The following is a 24,393-nucleotide window of genomic DNA, read 5'->3' on the forward strand; positions in this document are numbered from 1 at the left end:
TAAGAATTTCACTTCTGGGCAATTGGTCCAATGATTGGTGTGATCTCATCTTCTCATTACTAGTTTTCAAGGAACAGCATCATTCCAAGCTATCAATACAGTACAGCAGCAGTAGCAGTCATGTTGTTCCTGCTCTCAACAAACCAGCGAACTTGATCCAAAAAATCCAAAATACAAAACAATAACCAAATAGATCAAGCTGGTATGCGTTATGCTTTGCTCCTCCTCGCAGCAAGAAAAATGACCGCCACTAAAACAATGGTACATCTATTCTTCCTAGCCAGGGCTTCCTAATCGGCGTCGCTTCTCTTGGCTCGGCCCAGCCCCGTCCATGAAACTCTTTGCTGCAATTCCCAAGGAGCGCCGTGCAAATGCGGGTAAAATAAAAAGAACACAGTTAGTGAAATCGCTCAAGTGACTTAGATCTCAAGAGTGACCTTCTGGCCCTTGACTCTACCGATCACTTGGCCAGGAGCGTACTTGGGAATGACCTCGTCGTCGTGGAGCATCTCGAACTCCTCGGTGGCATCGCGGCCCATGAAGTTGAGGATAGCCTGGGGACCACCGGGGTGGTCATCGAGCCAGTTGGTGAGGTCCATGACGACACCCTTGACAACAACCCAGAGATCCTCCTTCTTGTTGTGCTTGGCAACCTCCTCAAGAGTGAACTCCTTGTCGGGGATGGTGAAAGCCTTGGGGTCGGCCTTGGCGGGGGCAGCAGCAGCCTTCTCGGCAGGGGCACCAGTCTGAGCACCGGGAGCAGGGAGAGCAGCCTGCTCACCACCCCACTGGACCGAGATCTTGCCGGGAGTGGAAGGATCGATGTGGAGGGCGATCTGGCCGAGACGGGCAGCGCCAACATTGCCCTTGAGAGCCTGCTGGAAGTGGTAGTTGGCAGCAGAGTCACCGGCAACACGGCCGTAGACGACGCAGCCAAGGAGGGAAGAACCACCAAGACGGTTGGCACCGTGGACACCACCGGCAAGCTCACCGCAGGCGAAGAGACCCTCGAAGGGCTTGCCCTCCTTGTTGAGAACCTGGGCCTTGTCGTTGATCTCGATACCACCCATGGTGAAGTGGAGAACGGGCTCCATCAGGGAGACGTGGAAGTCATCGTTGATGTCGAGGGGCATGTTGTGGAAGAACTTCTTGCCCCAGGGATCCTTCTGCTTGCCCTCGGCAATGGCGTTGTAGGTCTGGAAGGTCTTCTGGAGGTGCTCGGGAGTGCAGCCGATCTCCTTGGCGAGCTCCTTGCCGGTGATCTTCTTCATGAGACCACGGCCAGAGTAGTGGCGAGTGTGGAAGTCAAGGACCTTGGAGGCCTTGGAGTTGAGGACAAGGCGGACGGGGTACTTGCCCTTGTCCTTCTCCTTGTGGATCATGCCAGAGACGTAGTCACGGTGGCCGAGCTCGTCGCAGAAGCGGTCACCATCACCGTTGAGAAGGATACCACCCTCACCACGGAGAGCCTCAGCAGCCAAGAACTTCCACTTGGAGCCAGGGTCCTTGGGGTCGACGAGACCAGTAGGGTGGACCTGAACCTTGTCCATGTCAATGCCGTTGCCGCCAATCTTCATGACGAGCTTCTGACCATCACCGGTAGCGTGGGAGCCGTTGGTGGTGGCAAGACCCATGGTGTCGGGTCTGTGCTTCTGGAGGAGCGAGCCTTCACCGAAATCGGCGGCATAACCACCGGTAGCGAGGACGACGGGGCCGTGGATGGTGAGGGTCTGGCCCTCGTGCTCAGCCTTGACACCGCTGATGACGTTGCCCTCCTTGATGAGGTCAACAACGCGGGCCTTCTTGGTGATCTTGACACGGTGGGGCTCGGTCTCGGCGAGCTCCTCGAGTCTCTGCATCAGAGCGTATGTGATGGCCATGCCGGGAAACTTGGCATCGTGACCACGGTGGGTACGGGGCTGAGAGTGACCACTGATCACAGCATGTTAGCAAGGCTGTCTAGCTACCGGAAATGCCGGAAAGTAGTTGCGACTTACCCAAGACGGGAAACGAGTGTGAGGTCAAGGTTGAAGACATCCTGGAGCCACTCAACGGCAGCAGCGGACTTGTAAGTGAGGACCTTGATAAGGTCGGGTCTGGCCTTGTCACGGGCAGACTTGAGTGTGTCGTCGTAGAACTGCTTCACGGAGTCCTGGATCCCAAGATCAACCTGGGTGCGGGTGAGGGCACCGTTGATGCCAGAGGTGGCCTTGGTGGAGTTACCACCGAAAAAGCCCTGCTTGTCGAGGACGTGGACGTTACCACCGGCGAGGTAGATGGAGTGCGCCGCCGAAAGACCCGCCAGACCGCCACCGACAACAATTACCGTGTTGGACGCCATTGTATCTGAAAAGAAGCAAATGCCGAGCAAAGTCGATAATGGAATGAAGGAAAAAGTTGTTGCAGAGGAGAACGGCTTGGAATGAAGACGGGTTCGAGGGAGGTGGTTTGTTAAATGATTCGCGCGTCGTCCGTCGTTTGTGGTAAGCCGAGGTCTGGATCCTGTTAGGCCGAGTCTTAGCCTCAGTGAAACCCCCACTGGAAGCGATATCCAAACGCAGGCCGAGACAGCTAGGGACAGGTACAGGCAAACTTACCCAGGTTATGTTTGTCTAGAAACGGGTATCTTGAAGAAGAGAAGAATGAGAGAGAGCTGCCCACTGAATGGTAGAAGCAGGACAAAGAGAAGCTGGTGTTGCGGCAGAGGGTGGCTTCTATAACGTCCCGGTTCGGACGCCTTGCGCTGTCCCTGACTTGCGAGGTTGCCGAGGCTTGGACGGTTGCCACTGGATCCGGGCAGTCCACACATCACATGCAGCCTGCCCCCCCCGCCCAAACAACAGCTCAATGTGGAATTCCCCGAGCTCGTCGGTCCTCTCGCGAAGAGACCAGCAACCCCCTTGTTACCCCAGTTTTACCCCAAGTTGAGCCCGGCAAAAAGTCAGTCGCAAAGCTGCTGATGGAACGTGGGAGGACACTTCAATGACATGTGATGCATTGAGGTCCAAGAATGGCTGCAGCCTTGGCGACACTGGGCTCATCACTTGATCCAATCCTCACTTCGGACCACGGCCACGTCCTTGCCTTAATTGCATCGCAATGGCCGAGGATGTTGTCGACTGCAGACCGACACATGGCCGTGGGAACATTTGGACCTTGGGTGTCGGAATTGAACCACCAACCCCAAAGTCTCCAACCGGGGGCTTGTAAGGCTTGGCTCTGAAGTTAGCCAGCGCCAGGCGCTCTTACAAATCCTAGCCCACCGATTCGTCGCCGCCTTCGTCTTCACACCCGATGAATCAGCTGACGTCACTGGAGATTCCGTGCGCTGATGGAACTAACACCTCGAACATGAGGCTTCAAATATTCATTGTTTTATGATACTTGATACACTTTGATTATTGGATTCGAGGCTCCGAGCGAAGGCAAAAGAGGATTGCCAATTCCATGAGAACGGCTTGCCTCCACCGGTCAGGTGGCGCGATGCCCAGAATAGGATTTGGAATGGCTTCATATTTGCAGTGTAGCTTCAAATGCAACTATGTCCCCAAGTAAGCAAACTACGCGTGCTCGCTGATCTTGCTAATTCATACCGAAAATTAAGTAAACAAGAAACCCATTGAATCCATATCCAATTCCTACGCCGAACAGCCCAGCCAGATCTTGGTGATGTTTTTGAACTCCCGCCAGCCGTTATCCATTCTCCCCATTCCTAACAACACATTGCTCCCTTACCACCCTCCCCCTTCACTCAAGCTCAGTCTCAACCTTCTCCGCAATCACATACCAAATCGCCGCCTCAACAATCCGACAAACAATCTTCAAGTCACTCTCATCTGTCCACATCATCTCACGTCAGCCCTCTCACATCAATCCCATAGATAGGTAGGTAGGTAGGTAGGTAGGTATCAAAAACAAAGAATAGAGAACTCACCCCTAGGAGCATAAACCATACTAAACGTCTCCGGCAACGGCGCCCTAACCCACCCGCTCCACGCCATCGGATGCCTCTGCCCCCACCCCTTGTCCAAAATCTCCTTGATATCATCCGGGTGCAAGTTCATATGCATCGACCGATCCGAACTGTGAATATGGACAATCTCCCCGTTCCCACAAACATTCAACGGGTGTCTCGCAAACAGCGCAAACCCGTGCTTCTCCAGACAAGACGTTGCGGTGACAAACACACTGGGGTGCTTCTTTGACAGGTTCTCAAGTGCTGCCCTCAGTCGGTTATAGCACTCTACTGAGCCGTGCTGGTTTAGCTGACGCTGGGGTGCCAGACCGGCTACGGTTGGGCGAGGGCCCGGGCGGTAAGGGAGTTTGGATAGGATCCCGGTGGAGGGGGAGGAGACGACGTCCCGAGGGGGGGGTGTGAAGGGGTCGCGGAGGGTGAAGAGGCGGTAAAAGGTTAGACGGGCGTAGCCGGAGGGGGTGGGGGGTGTCCCACCGGGGCCGAGCTTGAGGAAGTTGAGGTAGTCGTTGTGGATGAGGAGGGCGATGGGGACGGCGATGATGAGGAACTCGAGGAGGAGGAGGTCGACGAAGTGCATTCCCAGGACTGTCAGGATGGAGACGGCCAGGAGGGCGGAGGCGTCGAGTGTTACGTAGAATGGGTCTTGGCGGATGACCATGTTGACGGTGGGTTGCTGTTGTTGGGAGGACGGGTTGGCGGGTAGGGAGGACATGGTTTTTGATGGCTCTGAGGTGACTGTGAGAGACATTTTGGACGATGCGATATCGTTAATATTGGTGGTGATATTGGTGTTGGGACTGTTGTGAGAGAGCACTCTGGGACCTAACAGTCCGAGCTATTTTGGTTGATTTCAGCGTCGAGATGTCCAGCTGTTAGCAAAGCCAATATTCAGGTCGGTGAGATGGATGGCTGTGGTTATCGGTTGGGCTTGAGCATTCTTCCACACAGGGAGAGGACGAGATGGTCTTGTACGGCGATTCTATGTGCCTCCCGGGTCACTAGGGGTGAAAGCGGGAGAGGGCGGAGATATACAAGTAATACCAAGCGATTATCGGCAGCAAGGCAGGTGGGACAACAGGTTGAGTTTCCAGAGTGTTCTAGTGAAGCGTGATGGCTCACTGCATATATAGACGATTCGGTGAAGACCACACGGCCCATGCCACGACAAGGTGCATATTTGAAGCCCTGGTGTCTAGGATGTAAGGATGTGAAGGATCATGAACGACTGGTGGAACAATGGTGTCACCATGCGTTTAAGTGGGCCGCAGAGCAGGGCAGAGGGGGGCTGTCATCACTCGATGAGAACAAAGCAACCCTTTTCGTTCGGGTGGTAGCCGTAAGCTGATGCCCACTCAGGGTACCAAGCCCGCCCGATGCTTATCCCAGCTGCATGTATGCGACTTATGAAGGAGCTAGCTTCAAATGCAGATGTCAAACGTGATATCTCGTAGATTCCGAAAGTTATGTTTTGTTGGATGGGAACCTGTTGTGTTCAGGAAGACAGTTTTCTTTCATGAGGAGGACGTCATGGTGGACTCGAGGGTTTGATCTGCATTGGCGTGTGTCTTCCATTGATGAGTTTTGCTGGGGAGATAGGAATTAATAGACGTGGTGACGTCTGTTGATGATATGTGCAAGGTGTCTCACCCAAAGGCAACTTCCGTGTAAGTCGAACATCAAAAAGTGCCATTGCCTCGTTGCAGCCTTCGATGCCTTTGGTTTGCAATAGCATCATCCTCAAGTCGACAAACCATTCCAACTTGGAGAGTCCAAAAATGTTTTGGTTCTATCATGCCCGTTATTCAAATCAACTATTGTACTGTCCATCCCACGCACTCAGGTTCCCCTCTCGGACGCATTCTTCAAACCTTGAAGAACTGGCAGGTCTTATGATCTACTGCATTGAAGAAAAGCCATCTGATTCGTCTATACCCGGCCTATTCACACTGCAGAGCTAACGATGCGAGTACACCCGGACCAACAACCAAGGCGGCCTATAGACGATGTTGTGGCTTTTCGACGTTACTGACCTGTGTCTTTCATCGACGATCATGCAGCATGGATGCTCTGTTGCACCAAAAAAGGGAAGCCGAAAGCAAATGAAACTGTCAAGTCACACCGAGGAATTGGACGATCTTGCCATCAAGTCGCATCAGTCTCAATTGATTGCAGGAAATGAAGCGATGTGATATATTTTCAATAGATTTAATGTCGCGGGAGGTAGTGAAGTCTGGCAGCGACGTCATAGAAATGGTGGTGAGGAGTTGAACTTGGTGGGGTGTTGCCGTGGATACCACGGTCCGAAAGTCAATAAAAATGGATCAACGTTTCTACCGGAGCATGGGATGACAATCACACAGATACGAGAGCTTTTCACTGATGCCTTGCGATGATATATCATGTGGCTATGGCTGGCCGCTCCTCGACCATGAAGAGGTACCATTCAGGCGAGGTAGGTACACCCACATTCATGTATGATCAGTGAGCTCGCATGCGCTGTCATGGATATTTCGGTATCTAGCTAAGTGCATAGCCCCTCTAGACGAATATAACAGGTGACTGAACAGTTGCCGACTTTCCTAAATTTATGTCGTTGACGGTGCTATCATAAACCTCTGCTTCAGCTACTTGGTTGATGAAGCCAGGCTGTAAGACATAGCCAAACAAAAGCAACCTCTACAGCCTCATGGGCCACAACCATTCTGCTGTTCGTTGGGTTCATTGAGTGTGGTGGAATACTGCCCTCTTGTGGCATTTCTGCTCAGCTGAACCCCGACTAACATTTATTTTTCAACTGGAAGGCACTTCGAGCCGGTTCTTTCTTCATAGAGTTTTCCATGCTCGTTTGACATCCTGCTCGAACCACAAGGCTCCTTGGCGCTCCCTCTTCTGCTGAACACGGCGCTGGCCGCTGTTTGCACAGTCTGCTACCTGCTCATTATCATTCTTTATTTGGCCCCAAATGGCTATCAAATCAAGTCGTTATTGCATCCGGGCGTCGGCACAATCAAACCTACCGCCGTTGTGGGTTTTGCTGCAACCCTCGCCGCCTCAACATCGACCTTGGTAACAAGCTGCATGGAGCGATCGTTTGACTTGATTCTGGAGCGTCAAGAAGCAGTAGTCGCGCGTCAAATCGAAGCTAACTTTGACATGGCTACCTTGCAGGCCTTTGCCAAAGATCTGAATGCTTCCAGTCTGGTGTTGACCTATTCCAAGACCACTGCCGTGTATGTTTACAGCCCCATGTTTCTGCTTGCTCTTCTTGCGCTGTTTCTAGCAGTAATACTCGAAACCTGGGGCCGGTTGCATGTCGGCAGCGCCGAAGGAGTTATAGGTATGACCCCATAGCTACTACTCGTCTTGGGCCTGTTGGGGGCCTTGCATCAGGTCCCAACTCGAGCATCACCCACAACTGGAAGGAGTCCTCAGAATGAAGGAAAATCTAACAAATCACACACAAAGCCCAGATTCCAAAACCATAAAGCCCTGAACGCCATGTCTCCACTTAACGTTTTCAACTGAGGTCCTCTGATGAAAGCCCCGACCCCAGAGCGGGCCGCAATGTCTGCTCTGGAGTCAATATTGTGATGGCTCAGGGTAGACCCAGCCCCGGACTTGGTTCTTGGCGTGAGGCGTTGCCCCTGCGATCAAGTTAGGTAAAAGTTAACTTTGAGTTTTGGGCATACAAGCCACCTACCCGGGTAGTAGGTGAGTGGCTTGATGCCACTGGTTCTGGAGGGCCCATTATGAAGGAAACTCAGATTTAAGCTAGGTCGGCACATCTCACTTCGGTCATCACAGTATTTTCACTCAGATCAAGTGCCCGCTCCTCTTCTCAAGGCCGACTTTGAAGTCTCTCAGTATCTCTCGTCAATTGGACGGACAGTACCACTCAAACGACGGCCAACCTACGAGCGACATATCGAAAAGTATAATAAAAACTTGCTACATGCCCAAAATGTTTAGGCAATGCTACGAGATTTGGCCTGGTGACGCGCCAGCGGGCGCCGAGGTTCGTGAGGCCGCACAAATCCTCGTGGATATGTCAGCCAGCGCTTGGGAGCGGGACAACGCCGCCGAGTGTCCTCCGCTCCTTACCAAAGGTCCTCGCGCTCCCGAACGACCACAGCCCGAGGTCCTCGAACAAGACGAGGCTCTCGACCCTGATGCCACGGATGAAGAAAATTACGACGACGTTGCTGGCCCTTCCAATCATCAACCACAACCGTCGTCAAGCAAGAGGGGTAGGGCTGAACAGCGAGCGCAGCGGCTACAGAGAGATGGCGTGCTCCAGACCGGCGATGCTCGTTGCGAGACGTGCAAAGCGTACAAGAGTAGCTCCAAACCAAGCCCAAAAAGTCGTAAAAGCGGCTTTGAATGCCGTATATTGGAGGGAAAATCCCGCGCTTGTGCTCGCTGCGTTGCTGGGCGGGAAAGATGCAGTTTGGTCGGACGTAAACGACACCAAGAGGCCGAACAACTCGAAACATCTAAGCGACGCAAGAAATGAGCCCCCTCTGGCACTCGGCACCCACCTACAACATATGTACACCTTCACCTCGTCTTACGACGCCTCCTCTCATTCACCTTGGCACTTGCCGACAACCCTTTGGGCATTTACTGACCGTGACCTTCAAGACCCGTCAATTACACATAGATACCCCCCCTTACCGGGACGGACCCACCTAATATCTGGAGCTTGACGGCTTTTCAAGTTTGCAAGTCAAGCCAAAAGGAAGGCTTGATTTAACTTGGTTAAAAATGAGCTTTACTTGACTTGATTTACTTACTTATTTGACTTGACCGGCAAGTAAGTGATTGCTTGACTTAGTATCTCTACAGGCTCAGCCGGCGCTTCAAAGTTCAGCATAAACGCCACATAGACCGCCATCAGTGGACGGATTTTCCAGTTGTCCTTACTTTAACGATTTTATTAATGAAGCCTTCTCGATAAAATTTAATCATAGCTGATGATATATGACAGAACGACAGTGTCTCATGCTTCAAAACTCGTAGATGTTAAAGGAAGCCCGGAGAATGACATCTGGCAGGCAACACTTCAACTCGATCATCAGGTGAGTTGGTTTGTAGATTATTTGAGACATTTCAAGTATCATCTGTCACTTGCTGCCTGACTGTTCAAAAAGAAGATGTGAATGAAGGATGTTTTGGGTTTGGGGGGAACGACCTGATATGCCAAGACGTGCCCCCCTTTTACCCCTACTCCCATCCGTGCTTCACAACATATTGGCATCAGACTGACCGTGGCCGCACCACTCTTATATCAAAAAACAAAATTAATTCGGAAGAGTGTTCACAATGATTTAGTTTTGGGCTAATCAAAGCCGTCTAATTCGAGTGCCTAAACATTGCTATTCTCTGACAATAGTATACTTCTCAACAGCGGACAAAAGAATCTGAACAACGCCGTTGTCTCTATTCCAAGGCTTCAACAAAGCAATCACAAGGCTTCCACATTCAAGGTCACCATCAACATGCCATTTAAACACTTCGATATCCCTCGACCTCAAGTGAGATCTTTTCATCCCGCACACCAGTCAACCATTCCCTCCCTTCAAGTCCCTCTGTCTCTAGAACTGGTCCCGGTGACATAAGGTTTACTTCTCTGAAGCAAGGAATCAACTGGTGGTGTCACCAGCATTCATTACTTTCCTACTCATCCCTTCCACCAAGAACACCAACTGTTTCCCAGTCACAATGGCCACCCCCCTCTATCCCCCGGAGCGCAGGAGCAGGATCAAGACCCTCCTAGACAAACTCCTCGGCCGAAACCCCAAATCCTTCAAGGTCATCAGGACCAGAAAGCTGAAATTCGCCAATGTACCCCACCCAGAGATGATGGAAGACGCATCTCACGACGCCGCCCTCCCAGACCCCTCCTTCACTACCTTTGCCAGCTCTTCTACCAACTACACTGCCCCTCCCACCAACCAAGGATGCCGTAGTCTCTTCTGCTTCACTAACCATCCCAACAGCAGCAACAGCACCACTTCATCCACCGGTGCCCGCACCTCTGCATTCTACGCCATTGGCCCATCACGTAGTTGTGCCGTGTTGGAAGGGACGCTAATCCCCACTGCTATCCAGCCCCAGACTTTCTTCCTGAGAGGTGTCCCCACATCGGAGAGCGCCAGTTCTGCTTCTTTCTCTCGTGACGATGATGATGTGAATGGACTCCCCGATGACAGGCGGACGCTTCCTAGTCAGAGGCGCCGCCAGCCAGGACTTGGACGGACGGGGAACATGAGGGATATGAGGCAGGCTTATCTTGTTTCAGGTAGGTGAGCAAGGTTCTGTGAGGAGGTGAGTAAGTGAATTTGTAAGATTGGAGAGATGAGGCTGGTCCTTGCGAGATTCACCACCATGGCCAGACTGGGGTGACATGACATCGATAATACATGATTCTTTTTTTTTGGTCAATTGTACTAACTTTCAGTGTGCTATTTCTGTGCAATTTTGTGTGTCGTGTTTTTGTGTTGTTGGAAGAAGTGAGGGAGCGCGTTGTTGCCCGCCCAGCGAAGTCGCAAAAACTCGACTGGCAGGCAGAAGCACGACTCCAAGAACTGCAACACTTAAGGATCACATGAAGCCCAGACCTACATCTAACAAAACAGATAGGAAAAGCTGATATCATGTAATATGTAAGAAGCAAAAAATGGCAAAAGCTCACCGGCCAACCCGTGGGGTGGCCGGCTATGTAAGCTGTTTCGGGGTCAAACAGCTTTGCTTTGGAGGGGACTCGAACTTGGGCTGTCCGAATCCCCGGATGGGGTGGGTGGACAGCCAGCCCACTTGACCATTTGGCCGTCGGATAGTGGGCTGCTGTTGGAAGGTACAACTTGGAACTACTATAAGTACTGCCTGCTCTTGCTCATGAGGAAGGAACGAGTTTCAAGGGTGACTTTTCTCAGCGGGAGCCTTCGCCGTGACTTGCTCTTGCCCCGACCAACCACCTGATCGTCTTTCTGCTTCCATGTCAAGTTGAAATCGAGAGAAACAGTATTGGGCTGACAGTCACCCAGCGGGTTGAAGTAAACTTTCATCCAAGATATTGTAGCATGGCTGTTGCCTGTTATCTACCGTAATAGAAGGTGAAACTTGGAGGATTTCTCCCAGTTGAAGGTTGACTTGCGCTGCCTCATCTTTGCAATCCCAGACTGACGGACAGACTCGCACACAAATTTGATGTGGTTACACATCTCCCGCAAGACAAAAAGACATTCTGAATTTCATGGAACACATATAACCTGATAAACGTCTTACATTACCCTCTTGGTATCTCGAATCTTGAGACAAAGTGCCACCCGGCTGGGAACCGCCTGACGACCTCGACAAAGTACGGGCGGGGCAGTCAAGAGACCAGGTCTAGAACAAAACAAGAATACTCTACATGACAGTTCTACAGTGGCCAATATCACGGTAGGCCCGACAAAAACTGTCCCAGGCGAAAAGCCGAGAGAATGTTGCATCAAAGTGACAGGCTACGACAGGCCCAGAGCCTCATTCACCACGCCGGGTCAGCCAAGCTGCAGCATTGACGAGATCCACGGAAATATGATCTGAAGTTTCTCGTCAAAGATTTTTGCTGGTGAATACTGGATGTGCAGCAGCACTGCAAACACCGATCAAAAGTGAGTGGGAGCAACTCCGGCCATGACCCCTGAACAATAAGCCGAGCCTTCCTAATCGGGACTTGAATAAACATTGAATAGGGGCTTGCCCCAGACACCCAAATTTCGGCATACTCGACAGACAAAAGAAAGCCCAGACACGCGACAAATATGTGGCCCGGTCATATCGTGTCTTTGATGATCTGTCTTGTCCTCGGGAAGCCATCGTAGAATCTGCACCGGACTCGACGGCAAGGTCCATGAGCTGCGAATGAGTTTGCCTTCTTGCTTTTGATCGACTACAACATCTTTGTCGCGGATCGATCAGTTCCTGGATTCTAGACAGCGCGTTGCCTATTCGGGGTCTGAATAGTTCATTGACATCCACCGGCATCCTCCAAAGTCTGGGCCACGGCAACAATAAACTCTTCCGTCTGAACGGAACATGTCTTTTGTCGAATGCTCCTGGGGATGTCCAACATGACCTGCTTATCCTTTGAACCTGTGCTATGGATAGCAACTGCTGAAGTGCTTCCACCACCTCCTTCAGTGCTCACTCAATAGAGCCCTATTGACACAATAAACACCAGCCCCTGAATAGGGGCGCTTTCGGATATAAAAGACATCGTCTATCACCACCATCTCTCACCCTTTCCTTTCCTTTCCTTTCCTCCTCATCCCGCTCAAATTAGTCTTTGAATACTTCAGCTTCTTCACAAGCCTTTTTTTTAAAAAAAAATAATAAAACTTCCCAACCAAAAACCACCAAAATGAAGTTTTCCACCCCCGTCGCTCTCCTCGCCGTCGCTGCCGTCGACGCCGCTGTTGTCCAGGAGGACAAGCGCTGGTGCAACACCGAGGGCCAGGCCTGCAACACCGTTGCCCGCGCCGCCGAGGCTTTCACCAACGCCATCAAGGCCTCCGGCGTCGTTGCCCGTGACGACTCCGCCGCCGCTCAGGTCGCCGCCCGCCAGGTCGACCAGCTCGCCCTCGCCATCTCCGCCTCCCAGGCCGACCCCATCACCTTCTACACCGCCCTCGGCCTCGGTGACCAGTTCACCCTCGAGGAGAAGCCCCACGCCGAGAAGCGCGAGGCCGCCCCCCAGTGGTGCCTCCGTTTCGTCGGCCAGTCCTGCTGGAAGCGCAACGCCGCCCCCGAGGACGTCAAGCGGTGCACCGCCGAGGACGGCGCCTGCACCAAGGCCAAGCGCGCCGCCGAGGCCGTCATCAACGCCATCGAGGCTTCCGCCGACAATCTCGCCAAGCGTGAGGCCGCTCCCCAGTGGTGCCTCCGTTTCGTCGGCCAGTCTTGCTGGAAGCGCAACGCCGCCCCCGAGGCTGCCTGCAACGCCCCCGACGGCGCCTGCACCAAGGCCACCCGCGACATCCACGCCATGTACAACGCTGCCCGCCACATCATCGATGCCTCCGCTTAAGCAGCTCGTTGGTTAACTCGGCAACAGCAAGAGTGACGCTCTTCTCCTTCTTTGTATATGGTTGGCGACATAGAAAACGACAGATCCCTTTTTAAGACAAGGCACCCCTCCACCCTCGCAACAACACGTTAGAAAACCGATGATATACATCCCTTTCTTCGACAAATACCCTTATTTACCTTCTTCGCGCGGGCACTGAACCCGACATCTGGCAAGTTCTTTACACTTGCATTTCCCAACATGAGCATCGCCTTCGTTTGCTTCAACCGGTTTCCCGAGAGTTGGAGTAGGGTCGGCAGTCCAACACTTTTTAGTATCGCGGGGTGGACATCTGTCAACTTTTTCATAGTTACATAACAAACAAATACATATTTATTCTGGCGTTGGGCCGGCAAAAAACCATTTGTTCTCTATGCCTTGACGTGAAGTGTGACCTGTGCCAATGTTAGCCCCTGAGACCTGAGCATGATCATCCAGACCTTGTTCTCTCCAATGCACATTCACCCAACAACAACAGGCTCAAGTTTGTTCAAAAATGTTGAAATTCCCGCTTGCTTTGCTTTGGCTTTTTCATACATGACAGCCCCATCCATCCCCACCCCCGGACATCATCATCACAATTACATCAACAACCTCCAAGCACCCAACATCAACGCCGCAAACCCCGTGCATACCCCCATCAACCACTGCAAAGTCTGAAACTTGACCTGCTCCAACTGCTGCCTCAACGCCGCAACCTCCTGCTCAATCTTCGTCTCCGTCTCCTTAATCTTCAACTCCTGACTCACCGCCTCCTCCCTTATCCTCCCCTTCTCCAAGTTCAAGTCCAGCCTCACGCTCGCCTGCGTGCGACCAATCTCGTCCCGCAGTCTCGAGCTCAGCTTGGCGATGTCATTCGTCAACCTCTCGTGCGCGGCCCGCGTGGTGTTGGACTCGGTAGAGTCGGCCGACAGGAGCTCCGAGCGGAGCTTGGCAAAGTCTACTTTTTGGGTGTAGGTCGTTTTGGCTGCTTCTTCGCGGGGGACCATGGTACGGGTGAGGTTTTGGATGCTGTAGACGGCACAAGGTTAACAACATGGGGTTGAAGAAGGGAAGGGGGACAGGGAGGGGTACCTCTCTTCAATAACATCGTTCAGAACCTTCATCATGGCCACTGCTTGCTCCTCCGTGAAACCTTCTTCCTGCAGCCGCTGGACAAAGCGGAGGGTGTCAAAGTGGTGATCACGCTGGCGGGAGGGGGTCGTGGAAAAGGGTCGTCCCTGGTTCTGAGAGAAACATGGTGGGCTGGCGCGGAAGTGCGCGGTGAGACTGCGCTTTGGGATAGTAGTAGGTGTCCCATTTGAGGGGCCGGAGATGTGGTATGTTCTCTTGTGAGGTGGTTGTCGAGAAAGGGAGGTGTTGCTGCTGTCTCTGGCTTGCTGGAGCAGCGCGGTCGAAGCTCCGGTGATGCTGCCGCTTGGGCCGGTCCAGCTAAGCCGGGGGAGGAGGAAGCGCGGGAGGGATTGTGCGGCCGTCATGGTAGGTATTCCGTTAAAGCAGTAGTCGCTCAGGCATCTGTTCAAATATCATGTTCGTAAGAAGCAGGCAATCCAGTGCGATGATCGTCTTTGGAGCTCCCAGACGCAGTCAGTCATTCCGGTTTCCGGGAAGCAGCGGCATCCAATGTCGCATGCCAAGCCAAGCCCCCTTTGCCCAACTTCCCACCATCCGTTCCATCCAAACCCGCTTTCAGCCACAAACCCCCCAAACCCACCAGCCACACCAGGCCCAAGCTCAGCCCCACCACCCAAATCCGCCCATAAAACCTCTCTTTGCCTTTCCAGATTTGATTTTTTTCTCTTTTTCTTCTTCATATTGAACAACGCAAATTATCACATTCACACAGGACTAGTTACCTTATATGCGATTGAGAGGTTCGCTTTCTGCTATTCTTTGGGATGGCAATCGTCTGGACCCACGACCAGTTTGCATTCGTCTCTGGCTGTAAATGGAGAACAAACCACAAAAATGCTTGATCTTGGGTGCGGTTCTCTTCTTCCCGTGGAGAGGGGCGCAATGATTGAACATACATTTCTTTTGCTTTATATTTGGAGTGCTTTGATTTGATTTGCCTCTGTCCACTATTCGATCTGTAAAAGAGCACTTGTGGGTGGTCGTTTGTCTTGCAACTTTGCTTGCTCATCTGGATGGCAAGAGAACTCTGTAATCTGCGAAACTTCGCGACTCCTGCAAAAGTTGTCTGCTTCCAGCATGGGACCATTTGTGTGGTCCACGTCGAATTTTGCAAAGGGCGGAATCTCAGAAAACTCTATCAGTATGAGTATTTTGCATTTGGGCGAGTCCACAGAAACTCAAGCCTGTGGTGGAAGAGAGATATAGTCACGACTGCATCAATTGTTGGTCAATGTCAATAATGAGAAACAAGTTGAGGTAATTACCAGGCTCGACACCGAGCACAAACAGTTTATTCGTGACATTAAATCTACTTTTTAGCCTTCACCTTCTCCTTCTTCTCCTTGGGCTTCGCCTTCTCCGTAGTCTTCTCCTCCGCCTTCTCGACCTTGGGTGTCTCCTTGGTCTTCTCCTTCTTCTCCTTCTTCTCCGACTTGGCCTCGGCCTTCTCAGCCTTCTCCTTGGGCGCTTCCTTCTCCCTGGTCACTTCCTTCGTAGGCTCCTCCTCGGACGTCTCCTCCTTCATCCCCTTCTTCTCCTTCTTCTCTCCCTTCTTCAACGCCCTAGGATCCAGACCGCGTCTCCTCATGGCGTTGCGCTTCGCGCGCTCAATGTAGTCCGCATCCTGCTCGTCATCAAAACCACCAAAGTCATCCTTCGCCTCCTCGCCAGCCTCCTCGGTAGCGATGGGGGTCTTGTCAATGACCATGGCATTATCGTCGACGTTACGAGTGACAGCCTTGTCCTTCTTGCCGTTGGCAAGGACAGCATTTGGAGGCGTTGGGCCGATCTTCTGGAACTTGGCTACGAAGAAACCGTCGACGTTGTACAAGTGAGGATAGTAGCGGCGGGTCAGCTTGAGACTGGGGTGGAACTCCTTGCCCATGAAGCTAGTGAACCCTTCTTTACCGAATGGCAAGCCAGTCTGTACAAAACATTAGCACTATAATCTGAAGTAATCCGAGTGGGACAGTCATACCTCGACTAATCTGACGTTAGGGCGGCGGCTCAAAGCGTAGGCGACGACTTGTTCGCTAAAAGAAAGGGTCAGTAAAGGTTGTCGTAAGAGTTCCTCAGCAAGACTTACTTTTCCTCAACAGCGACACTGCAGGTAGAGTAGACCAGGTAGCCACCGGTCTTGCTGGCATGGTTGACCGAGTCGATCGCAGCCAGAATCAGCTGCTTTTGAAGATGTGGCAATTGCTGGAAGTCCTTCTCGTCTCTGTTGGTCTTGACTGACGGATCCTTGGCAATAACACCAGTACCCGAGCATGGGGCATCCAACAAGACTCTATCGAACCCGCCCATAACACGAGGGAACTCGCGGGCATCGTAGTTGCAGACAATGGTATTTCTGACACCAAGACGGTGAATGTTACCAATCAAACCCTTGGCACGAGCCTTGCTGGGATCGTTGGCAAAGATAACACCAGTGTTCTTCATCAGCGCCGCCATATGCGTAGTTTTACCACCGGGTGCAGAGGCCATATCCAGGCAGCGCTCGTTCTCCTGTGGGCACAGGGCCATGACGGGGAGGAAAGAGGAGGCGGCTTGTAGGATGTAATGACCAGCGAGGTACTCGGGCGTAGCACCTAGAGGCACGTTGGAGTCGAAAACCTGCAGACCGACCTTGGACCACTTTCCAACTGGCTCCAAAGTAACACCGCGGTTGATCAAAGCCTGGGCGAGATCGCGACGATGGGTGCGAAGGGTGTTTGTGCGGATGACAACAGGACGGGCACTTTCGTTGGCCTCGAAGAAAGCAAACGCTTCCCTGGGGGGGAAGAGATTCATCAGCTTCTCCGCCAGGAACTCGTTGTAGCCATAGTAGGCGCAAATGTCCTTCAAGAGCTGGTTGGTGTACTCGGCTCTGTCTCGCCCCTCCTCAGCAAGCTCACCGAAATCTTCAAGCACCCGAATTGTCTCTGTTATCCTGGTTCTCAACATCTGGAGATCGGGGGCCAACAAGCCCTTAGTCTTGGCGGTCAGGTCTTCGTCTTCGTCGTCGCTGTCGAAAACATGGGGCTTGTCGCCGTCGATGTTTGTTTGCATGGCATCTTCGCGCAACTCGGCTTCGTTTTCGGCCTCCTCTTCCTCCCTCTGTTGATCCAGTTTCCTCGACAGACCTTCGATATTGGCGGCAGTGAGCTTTTCCTCTCTTTCGTCATCATCCTCGTCTTCATCATCAGAGAAGACAAACTTCTCCTTCTTGCCTGCATCCTGATCCAGATCCGAATCGTAGACTGAGTCATCATCCGACCCAAGGAAGTCAGATCCCAACTTCAATTCCTCATCAGAACCAGCCTCATCCTCGAGGTCGGAGCCATCGAACTCATCATTCATCTCCTCGTCGGAATCTGATTGAGGCTCTGGGGCCTTCTTGCCCTTTGTCTTGGAGGCCTTCACGCCATTGCTAGGTGCGCTGGCTGTATTCTTAGAACCATTGGCCTGTCTCCCAGTTCCCTTTGTTCCTGTGGCGCTTTTGATCGCCTTCTCGGGCTTCTTGGATGCTGTTCGACGCTTCTTGCTCGAGTGTTCTTCGGCGGGGATGTCGTCGACTGGAATTCCCTTTTTGCGCTTCAAATTGGCGAAGTGGGCTTCCGATAATGGCTCGGGAGGGCCCTGTTTCTTCATGCGACGGCCGACACCCATCTTGATTTAATGGTAGGTGCGATAGTGGGGGAGTGGTCTGTGATTGCTGAATGCGAAATGGTAGGCTTCCTGCAGAGGTTTCTCGCAGATATTTTGGCAACTTTTCTGTTATCGATAAGCAGCAACTTTTTTCCAGCTCTGAGCCACATCCAATCCCCTGCAATTCCCAGGGAACCCACATTGGGCGATCTGATTGGTGGAGATAGGTTGGTCTACGCTAGGCCGAATGCAGGATCCCTGCCTCCACACCTGGAGCCAAGAGCCGACGTGGGAGACCTGGCCGGCAGCAGCAGCAAAGAGAAGGGGGCAAGCAGGAGGCAGTCGTGAGGAGCTCTTAACACATCACTCAAAAGTTGACCGACCCGCAAACCGCCTCTCTGTGGCACCTGCAGCAGCCTGCACAAAACAACACTCCATCCAGAGCGTCGCTTCCCTTTAGTTATTTCTTTGCGCGTCAGGCACAAACGGCTCTTCTGTCACCCTCCTTCCCGTGATTCTCCTTCTCTTTTTTTGATCAGCGAATTGGCTGTTGTTGCTCTTTCTAATTGAGCTTCTTGCAGCTCCTGCTGATTTATTACGACTCCTCCCTCAATTCTCCGGCCTGCCGAGCTCCACCAATTCCCAAGCCCCTTTCAACGTCACTGCGTTTGGAGCGTTCAACTTCTTCCATCTGACGCCAGCAACTTTTGACAAGTTGGCTGCTAATTCTCCGTAAACTGCGCGCCCCCAAGCGCAAAACCGACTTCACCATGGCCGCGCCTAATTTACCCATCAAATTCCAGGAGCTGCTCCAGCTCAGCAGCCTGGGTGTTGGGCCAACTGCTATCACATTCAACACTTGCGTATGTCCCGCTGACATCTATCTGCCTGTGTCGCCTGACCGCCATGTGCTAACCCTCCCTCTCTCGCCCCATACAGACATTAGAATCAGACTCGTACATCTGCATCCGAGATAAGAAGGACGAAGCCTCTTCCCCCGAAGTCATCATCGTCGACCTCAAGAATGGCAACAATGTCATTCGCCGGCCCATCAAGGCCGACAGCGCCATCATGCACTGGACGCGTCAGGTCATCGCCCTCAAGGCCCAATCGCGAACACTGCAGATCTTCGACCTCGAGCAGAAGCAGAAGCTCAAGTCGACCCAGATGAGCGAGGACGTGGCCTTCTGGAAGTGGATCAGCGAGACCACGCTTGGCTTGGTGACAGAGACATCCGTCTATCATTGGGATGTTTTTGATCCGACCCAGGCGGCACCTGTCAAGGTGTTTGACCGCCACAGCAACCTCACAAATAACCAGATCATCAACTATCGGACGAGCGCTGATGGAAAGTGGATGGCCGTCGTTGGCATTTCGCAGCAACAAGGCCGCGTTGTTGGAGCCATGCAACTGTATTCGAAAGACCGCGGCATTACCCAGGCCATTGAAGGCCATGCCGCTGCCTTTGGCACTATTCGTCTCGACGGTGCCCCCGAGGACACCAAGCTGTTCACCTTCGCCGTGCGGACCGCCTCCGGAGCCAAACTTCACATCGTGGAAATTGACCACCCGGAAACGAATCCTGTCTTCCAGAAGAAGGCAGTAGATGTGTTCTTCCCGCCAGAGGCCGGCAGTGACTTCCCCGTTGCGCTTCAAGTGTCACAGAAGTATGGTATCATTTATTTGATCACCAAATACGGATTCATTCATCTCTACGACCTCGAAACTGCTACATGTATCTTCATGAACCGCATCTCGGGTGAGACCATCTTTACAGCTTGTGGCGACAGCAGTTCGACTGGTGTCGTCGGTATCAATCGCAAGGGTCAGGTACTCTTCGTTAGCGCCGATGAAAACAAGATCGTACCCTATGTGTTGGAAAGCCACGGCACCGAGCTGGCCCTCAAGCTGGCGTCGCGTGCTGGTCTTCCCGGTGCTGACAACCTCTATCAGCAACGGTTCGAGCAGCTGTTCAGCAACGGAAGCTACCAGGAGGCTGCTAAGGTCGCCGCCAACTCGCCCCGTGGTTTCCTGCGGACACCCCAGACGATAGAGCGTTTCAAGCGGCTTCCGCAGCAGCCTGGCTCCATGTCGCACATCTTGCAATATTTCGGCATGCTTCTTGACAAGGGTGCTCTGAACCAGCACGAAACCCTTGAGCTTGCTCAACCCGTGCTTGCCCAGAACCGGAAACAGCTCCTGGCGAAGTGGCTGGAAGAGAACAAGCTCGAGTGCTCCGAGCAACTTGGTGACATGGTCCGCCCGCATGATATGCCCATGGCCCTCAGCATCTACCTGAAGGGCAATGTGCCCAACAAGGTTGTCGCTGGCTTTGCCGAGTTGGGACAGTTTGATAAGATTCTCCCCTACTGCACTCAGACTGGCTATCAACCAGACTTTATTCAACTTTTGCACCACATCGTCCGCGTGAACCCAGAGAAGGGTGCCGAGTTCGCGACAGCACTTGCCAACAATGAAGGGGGCTCGCTTGTTGACCTCGAGCGCGTCGTGGATATCTTCCAATCGCAGGGCATGGTGCAGCAGGCTACCGCTTTCCTTCTCGATGCTCTCAAGGACAACAAGCCTGAGCAAGGCCATCTCCAGACCCGCCTCTTGGAGATGAACCTTCTCAATGCCCCCCAGGTTGCTGATGCTATCCTCGGCAACGACATGTTCTCCCACTTCGACAAGGCCCAGATTGCCAAGTTGTGCGAGCAAGCAGGATTGTTCCAAAAGGCTCTGGAGCTCTACGAGGACCCCGCAGCCATCAAGCGTGTTGTCGTAGGCATTGCCGGGGCGCCAAACTTCAACCCCGAGTGGTTGATTGAGTACTTCGGTCGCCTTTCCGTCGAGCAATCCATTGACTGCCTCGATGCTATGTTGAAGCACAATATCCGCCAAAACCTCCAGTCCGTTGTGCAGATTGCCACCAAGTATGCCGAGCTTCTCGGGCCCCAGCGTCTTATTGACCTGCTTGAGAAGTACAAAACCGCCGAAGGTCTTTACTACTTCCTTGGTAGCATTGTCAACGTTACCGATGATTCTGAGGTTGTCTTCAAGTACATCGAGGCTGCTACCAAGACGGGTCAGATCCGCGAGGTTGAGCGCATTTGCCGTGACAACAGCGTCTACAACCCAGAGAAGGTCAAGAACTTCTTGAAGGAGGCCAAGCTCAGCGAGATGCTTCCACTCATGGTGGTGTGCGATCGTTTCAACTTTGTACACGACTTGGTCCTCTACTTGTACCAGCACCAGCAGTTCAAGTCCATCGAGGTGTACGTGCAGCAAGTCAACCCTTCGAGGACTCCCGGTGTTATTGGCGGCTTGTTGGATGTCGACTGCGATGAGAACATCATCAAGAACCTTCTCAGCACAGTCAACCCAGTATCTATCCCCATCGATGAGCTTGTCCAGGAGGTCGAGACCCGCAACCGTCTCAAGTTGCTTCTTCCCTTCCTCGAGGCGACCCTGGCTGCTGGCAATCAGCAGCAGGCAGTGTTCAACGCTTTGGCCAAGATTTACATCGACTCCAACAACAATCCTGAGAAGTTCCTCAAGGAGAACGACCAGTACGACACCCTCACTGTCGGAAAGTACTGCGAGAAGCGCGATCCCAACCTCGCCTACATTGCCTATAGCAAGGGCCAGAACGACCTTGAGCTCGTCAACATCACCAACGAGAACGCCATGTACAAGGCCCAGGCCAGGTACCTGCTTGAGCGTGGTGATAATGACCTCTGGATGTTCGTTCTCAGCGAGAACAACCTCCACCGCCGTTCCGTGGTCGACCAAGTCATCTCGACCGCTGTTCCCGAGTCGACGGATCCCGCCAAGGTTTCTCTTGCGGTTCAATGTTTCCTGAGCGCTGATCTTCCAGCTGAGCTCATTGAGCTGCTCGAGAAGATTGTCTTGGAGCCATCACCCTTCAGTGACAACCCGAACTTGCAGAATTTGCTCATGTTCACTGCTGCCAAGGCTGACAAGGCCCGCGTGATGGATTACATCCATCGTCTTGACAACTTCTCCGCGGATGAGATTTCTAATGTCTGCATTGAGGTTGGTCTGTTCGAGGAAGCCTTCGAGGTTTTCAAGAAGATCGACAACAAGGAGGCGGCTGTCAACGTACTCGTTGAGCATGTGGTTAGCATCGATCGTGCTCAGGCTTATGCCGAGGAGGTCGACATCCCTCAGGTTTGGAGCAGAGTCGCCAAGGCTCAGCTTGACGGTCTCCGTGTCAGCGACTCGATCGAGTCTTATATCAAGGCGGAGGACCCCAAGAACTACGAGGAAGTTATTGAGATCGCTGTGGCTGCTGGCAAGAATGAGGAGCTCATCAAGTACCTGCGCATGGCCCGCAAGACCCTTCGCGAGTCTGCCATTGATACTGCTCTTGCCTTTTGCTATGCTCGCCTTGATCAACTTGCCGAGCTCGAGGACTTCCTGCGGGCTACTAATGTCGCCAACATTGAAGAATCCGGAGACAAGGCTTACGCCGAGGGCTTCTTCGAGGCGGCCAAGATCTTCTATACCAGCATTTCCAACTGGGCGAAGTTGGCCACCACATTGGTACATCTTGAGGATTACCAAGCTGCTGTTGACTGCGCGCGCAAGGCCAACAACATCAAGGTCTGGAGAGAAGTCCATGAGGCTTGCGTTGGCAAGAAGGAGTTCCGTCTGGCCCAGATCTGCGGTCTCAACCTTATCGTTGATGCTGAGCAGCTTCAGGCTTTGGTTAAGCAGTATGAGCGTGAGGGTTACTTTGACGAGCTCATCAGTCTTCTTGAGCAAGGTCTTGGCTTGGAGCGTGCCCACATGGGTATGTTCACCGAGCTTGGCATTGCCCTTTCCAAGTACCACCCTGAGCGGTTGATGGAGCACCTCAAGCTCTTCTGGAGCAGAATGAACCTGCCCAAAATGATCCGTGCTTGCGAGGAGGCCAACCTCTGGCCTGAGCTGGTCTTCTGCTACTACCACTATGATGAATTCGACAACGCTGCTCTTGCGGTTATGGAGCGGCCGGAAAACTCCTGGGAGCACCAGCAGTTCAAGGAGATCACCGTCAAGGTTGCCAACCTTGAGATCTACTACAAGGCCATCAACTTTTACCTTGAGCAGCATCCTTCGCTCCTTACCGACCTTCTCCAGGTCCTCACTCCTCGCATCGATGTCAACCGTGTTGTCCGCATGTTCCAGAAGTCCGACAACTTGCCTCTGATCAAGCCATTCTTGCTCAACGTTCAGTCGCAGAACAAGCGCACTGTTAACGATGCCATCAACGATCTTCTGATCGAGGAGGAGGACTACAAGACTCTCCGCGACTCTGTCGAGAACTACGACAACTATGATGCTGTCGAGCTCGCCGGCCGCCTCGAGAAGCACGATCTCGTCTTCTTCCGCCAAATTGCCGCTAACATCTACCGCAAGAATAAGCGTTGGGAGAAGTCGATCAACCTGTCCAAGCAGGACAAGTTGTGGAAGGATGCCATTGAGACTGCTGCCATCTCTGGCAAGGCCGATGTTGTCGAGGAGCTTCTCCGTTATGTATGTTTCCCTTTTGATTCATGCTTGTATTTTGATTGTAACATGTGCTAACAAACCCGCCTTAGTTCGTCGACATTGGCAACAGGGAGTGCTACGTCGGCATGCTTTATGCCTGCTACGACCTCATCCGCCCTGATCTTATCCTGGAGCTCTCTTGGCGCCACGGCCTCCATGACTTCACTATGCCGTACATGATCAACCTCCTCTGCCAGCAAACCAAGGAGTTGGCCGCCCTCAAGGCTGACAACGAGGCTCGCAAGGCCAAGGAGGCTGCCGAGAAGACCGAGGATGACAACACCCCCATCCTGGGCATGAACCGCCTCATGATCACCGCTGGTCCCGCTCAAGGCCGGGCCTCTCCCGCGTCTTTTGGCGGACAAACCAACGGATTTGCGCCCCAACCTACCGGTTTCGGATTCTAGAGGGTTGCACCGGTGGTATTTGAGTGCCCTTGCGTTTACGATCCCTACACGGGACGTTGGTTTTACCCTTATCAGCAGCAGTATTCCATGATGCCAGGCGAACCGGTGTATGTGGAGGAGCTTGGTCGGGTTTCCAAAAGGTGTCTTCAATCGCACAAGCTTCTTTGTTAGGGGGGCCAGGAGGAGAGGGTATCTCAAAAGTAAAAGGATTTCTTTACTTTTTTCTAGGGCATGATGGATGGAATTGAAGGCTGGGGCATGCAGGAGGCTGTTTTTGAAAATGTTGCTACCATAAATGTTAGTGTATGATATATTTGCCCTTGGGGCTTTTTCAAGTTTTTTATTGGTGTTGCTTTTGCTTTTTCCGTGGTGTCTTTCGAAAATAATGATGTGATGTTGTGCATATATGGTTGAAAACATATTGCTATTTGGCCGAGGGTTCTTGAATGTGCCATTGAGCCTGTGTAAGTTCCTAAGAGAAAGTCGGCAAAGTCTAGAGAGAAGAAGTTTCCAAGAAATGTACAGAAAGTCGAGGAGAAGCTACGAGAAGCCTATAAAAAGTCTATAAGTCTATAATAAGT

The 24,393-nt window shown here is 52.5% G+C and overlaps 8 protein-coding genes across 8 annotated transcripts; 4 read left to right on the forward strand and 4 right to left on the reverse strand.

The window, feature by feature from the left end:
• Positions 1-419: 419 nt before the first annotated feature.
• OSM2 (Osmotic growth protein) lies at positions 420-2,767 on the reverse strand (the record flags this gene model as incomplete). Its single annotated transcript, XM_062874107.1, has 3 exons — positions 2,598-2,767; positions 1,998-2,502; positions 420-1,932 (listed from the first exon to the last, which is right to left on the reverse strand). The coding sequence occupies exons 2-3, from the start codon at positions 2,339-2,341 to the stop codon at positions 420-422; spliced, it is 1,857 nt and encodes a 618-aa protein (XP_062737215.1). The 5' UTR covers positions 2,342-2,502; positions 2,598-2,767.
• Positions 2,768-3,403: 636 nt separating this feature from the next.
• On the reverse strand, positions 3,404-5,453 carry QC761_108280 (uncharacterized protein). The gene is made up of 2 exons (XM_062874108.1): positions 3,935-5,453; positions 3,404-3,836 (listed from the first exon to the last, which is right to left on the reverse strand). The coding sequence occupies exons 1-2, from the start codon at positions 4,722-4,724 to the stop codon at positions 3,748-3,750; spliced, it is 879 nt and encodes a 292-aa protein (XP_062737216.1). The 5' UTR covers positions 4,725-5,453; the 3' UTR covers positions 3,404-3,747.
• Positions 5,454-7,928: 2,475 nt separating this feature from the next.
• QC761_108284 (uncharacterized protein) lies at positions 7,929-8,489 on the forward strand (the record flags this gene model as incomplete). The annotated part of the gene is made up of 1 exon (XM_062874109.1): positions 7,929-8,489. One exon carries the CDS (start codon positions 7,929-7,931, stop codon positions 8,487-8,489), a length of 561 nt encoding a protein of 186 aa, XP_062737217.1.
• A 1,208-nt stretch (positions 8,490-9,697) lies between these two features.
• On the forward strand, positions 9,698-10,386 carry QC761_108287 (uncharacterized protein; the record flags this gene model as incomplete). The annotated part of the gene is made up of 2 exons (XM_062874110.1): positions 9,698-10,277; positions 10,325-10,386. 2 exons carry the CDS (start codon positions 9,698-9,700, stop codon positions 10,384-10,386), a joined length of 642 nt encoding a protein of 213 aa, XP_062737218.1.
• A 1,994-nt stretch (positions 10,387-12,380) lies between these two features.
• QC761_108290 (uncharacterized protein) lies at positions 12,381-13,046 on the forward strand (the record flags this gene model as incomplete). Its single annotated transcript, XM_062874111.1, has 1 exon — positions 12,381-13,046. One exon carries the CDS (start codon positions 12,381-12,383, stop codon positions 13,044-13,046), a length of 666 nt encoding a protein of 221 aa, XP_062737219.1.
• Positions 13,047-13,533: 487 nt separating this feature from the next.
• FMP32 (Protein fmp32, mitochondrial) lies at positions 13,534-15,439 on the reverse strand. Its single transcript, XM_062874112.1, has 2 exons — positions 14,160-15,439; positions 13,534-14,096 (listed from the first exon to the last, which is right to left on the reverse strand). The coding sequence occupies exons 1-2, from the start codon at positions 14,561-14,563 to the stop codon at positions 13,667-13,669; spliced, it is 834 nt and encodes a 277-aa protein (XP_062737220.1). The 5' UTR covers positions 14,564-15,439; the 3' UTR covers positions 13,534-13,666.
• A 25-nt stretch (positions 15,440-15,464) lies between these two features.
• NOP2 (rRNA (cytosine-C5-)-methyltransferase nop2) lies at positions 15,465-18,057 on the reverse strand. The gene is made up of 3 exons (XM_062874113.1): positions 16,306-18,057; positions 16,198-16,252; positions 15,465-16,143 (listed from the first exon to the last, which is right to left on the reverse strand). The coding sequence occupies exons 1-3, from the start codon at positions 17,868-17,870 to the stop codon at positions 15,529-15,531; spliced, it is 2,235 nt and encodes a 744-aa protein (XP_062737221.1). The 5' UTR covers positions 17,871-18,057; the 3' UTR covers positions 15,465-15,528.
• A 165-nt stretch (positions 18,058-18,222) lies between these two features.
• On the forward strand, positions 18,223-24,246 carry CHC1 (Clathrin heavy chain). The gene is made up of 3 exons (XM_062874114.1): positions 18,223-18,712; positions 18,789-23,390; positions 23,456-24,246. The coding sequence occupies exons 1-3, from the start codon at positions 18,620-18,622 to the stop codon at positions 23,810-23,812; spliced, it is 5,052 nt and encodes a 1,683-aa protein (XP_062737222.1). The 5' UTR covers positions 18,223-18,619; the 3' UTR covers positions 23,813-24,246.
• The last annotated feature ends 147 nt before the right edge of the window (positions 24,247-24,393 follow it).

The sequence above is a fragment of the Podospora bellae-mahoneyi genome, assembly GCF_035222275.1.
Source record: "Podospora bellae-mahoneyi strain CBS 112042 chromosome 1 map unlocalized CBS112042p_1, whole genome shotgun sequence".
NCBI lineage: Eukaryota > Fungi > Ascomycota > Sordariomycetes > Sordariales > Podosporaceae > Podospora > Podospora bellae-mahoneyi.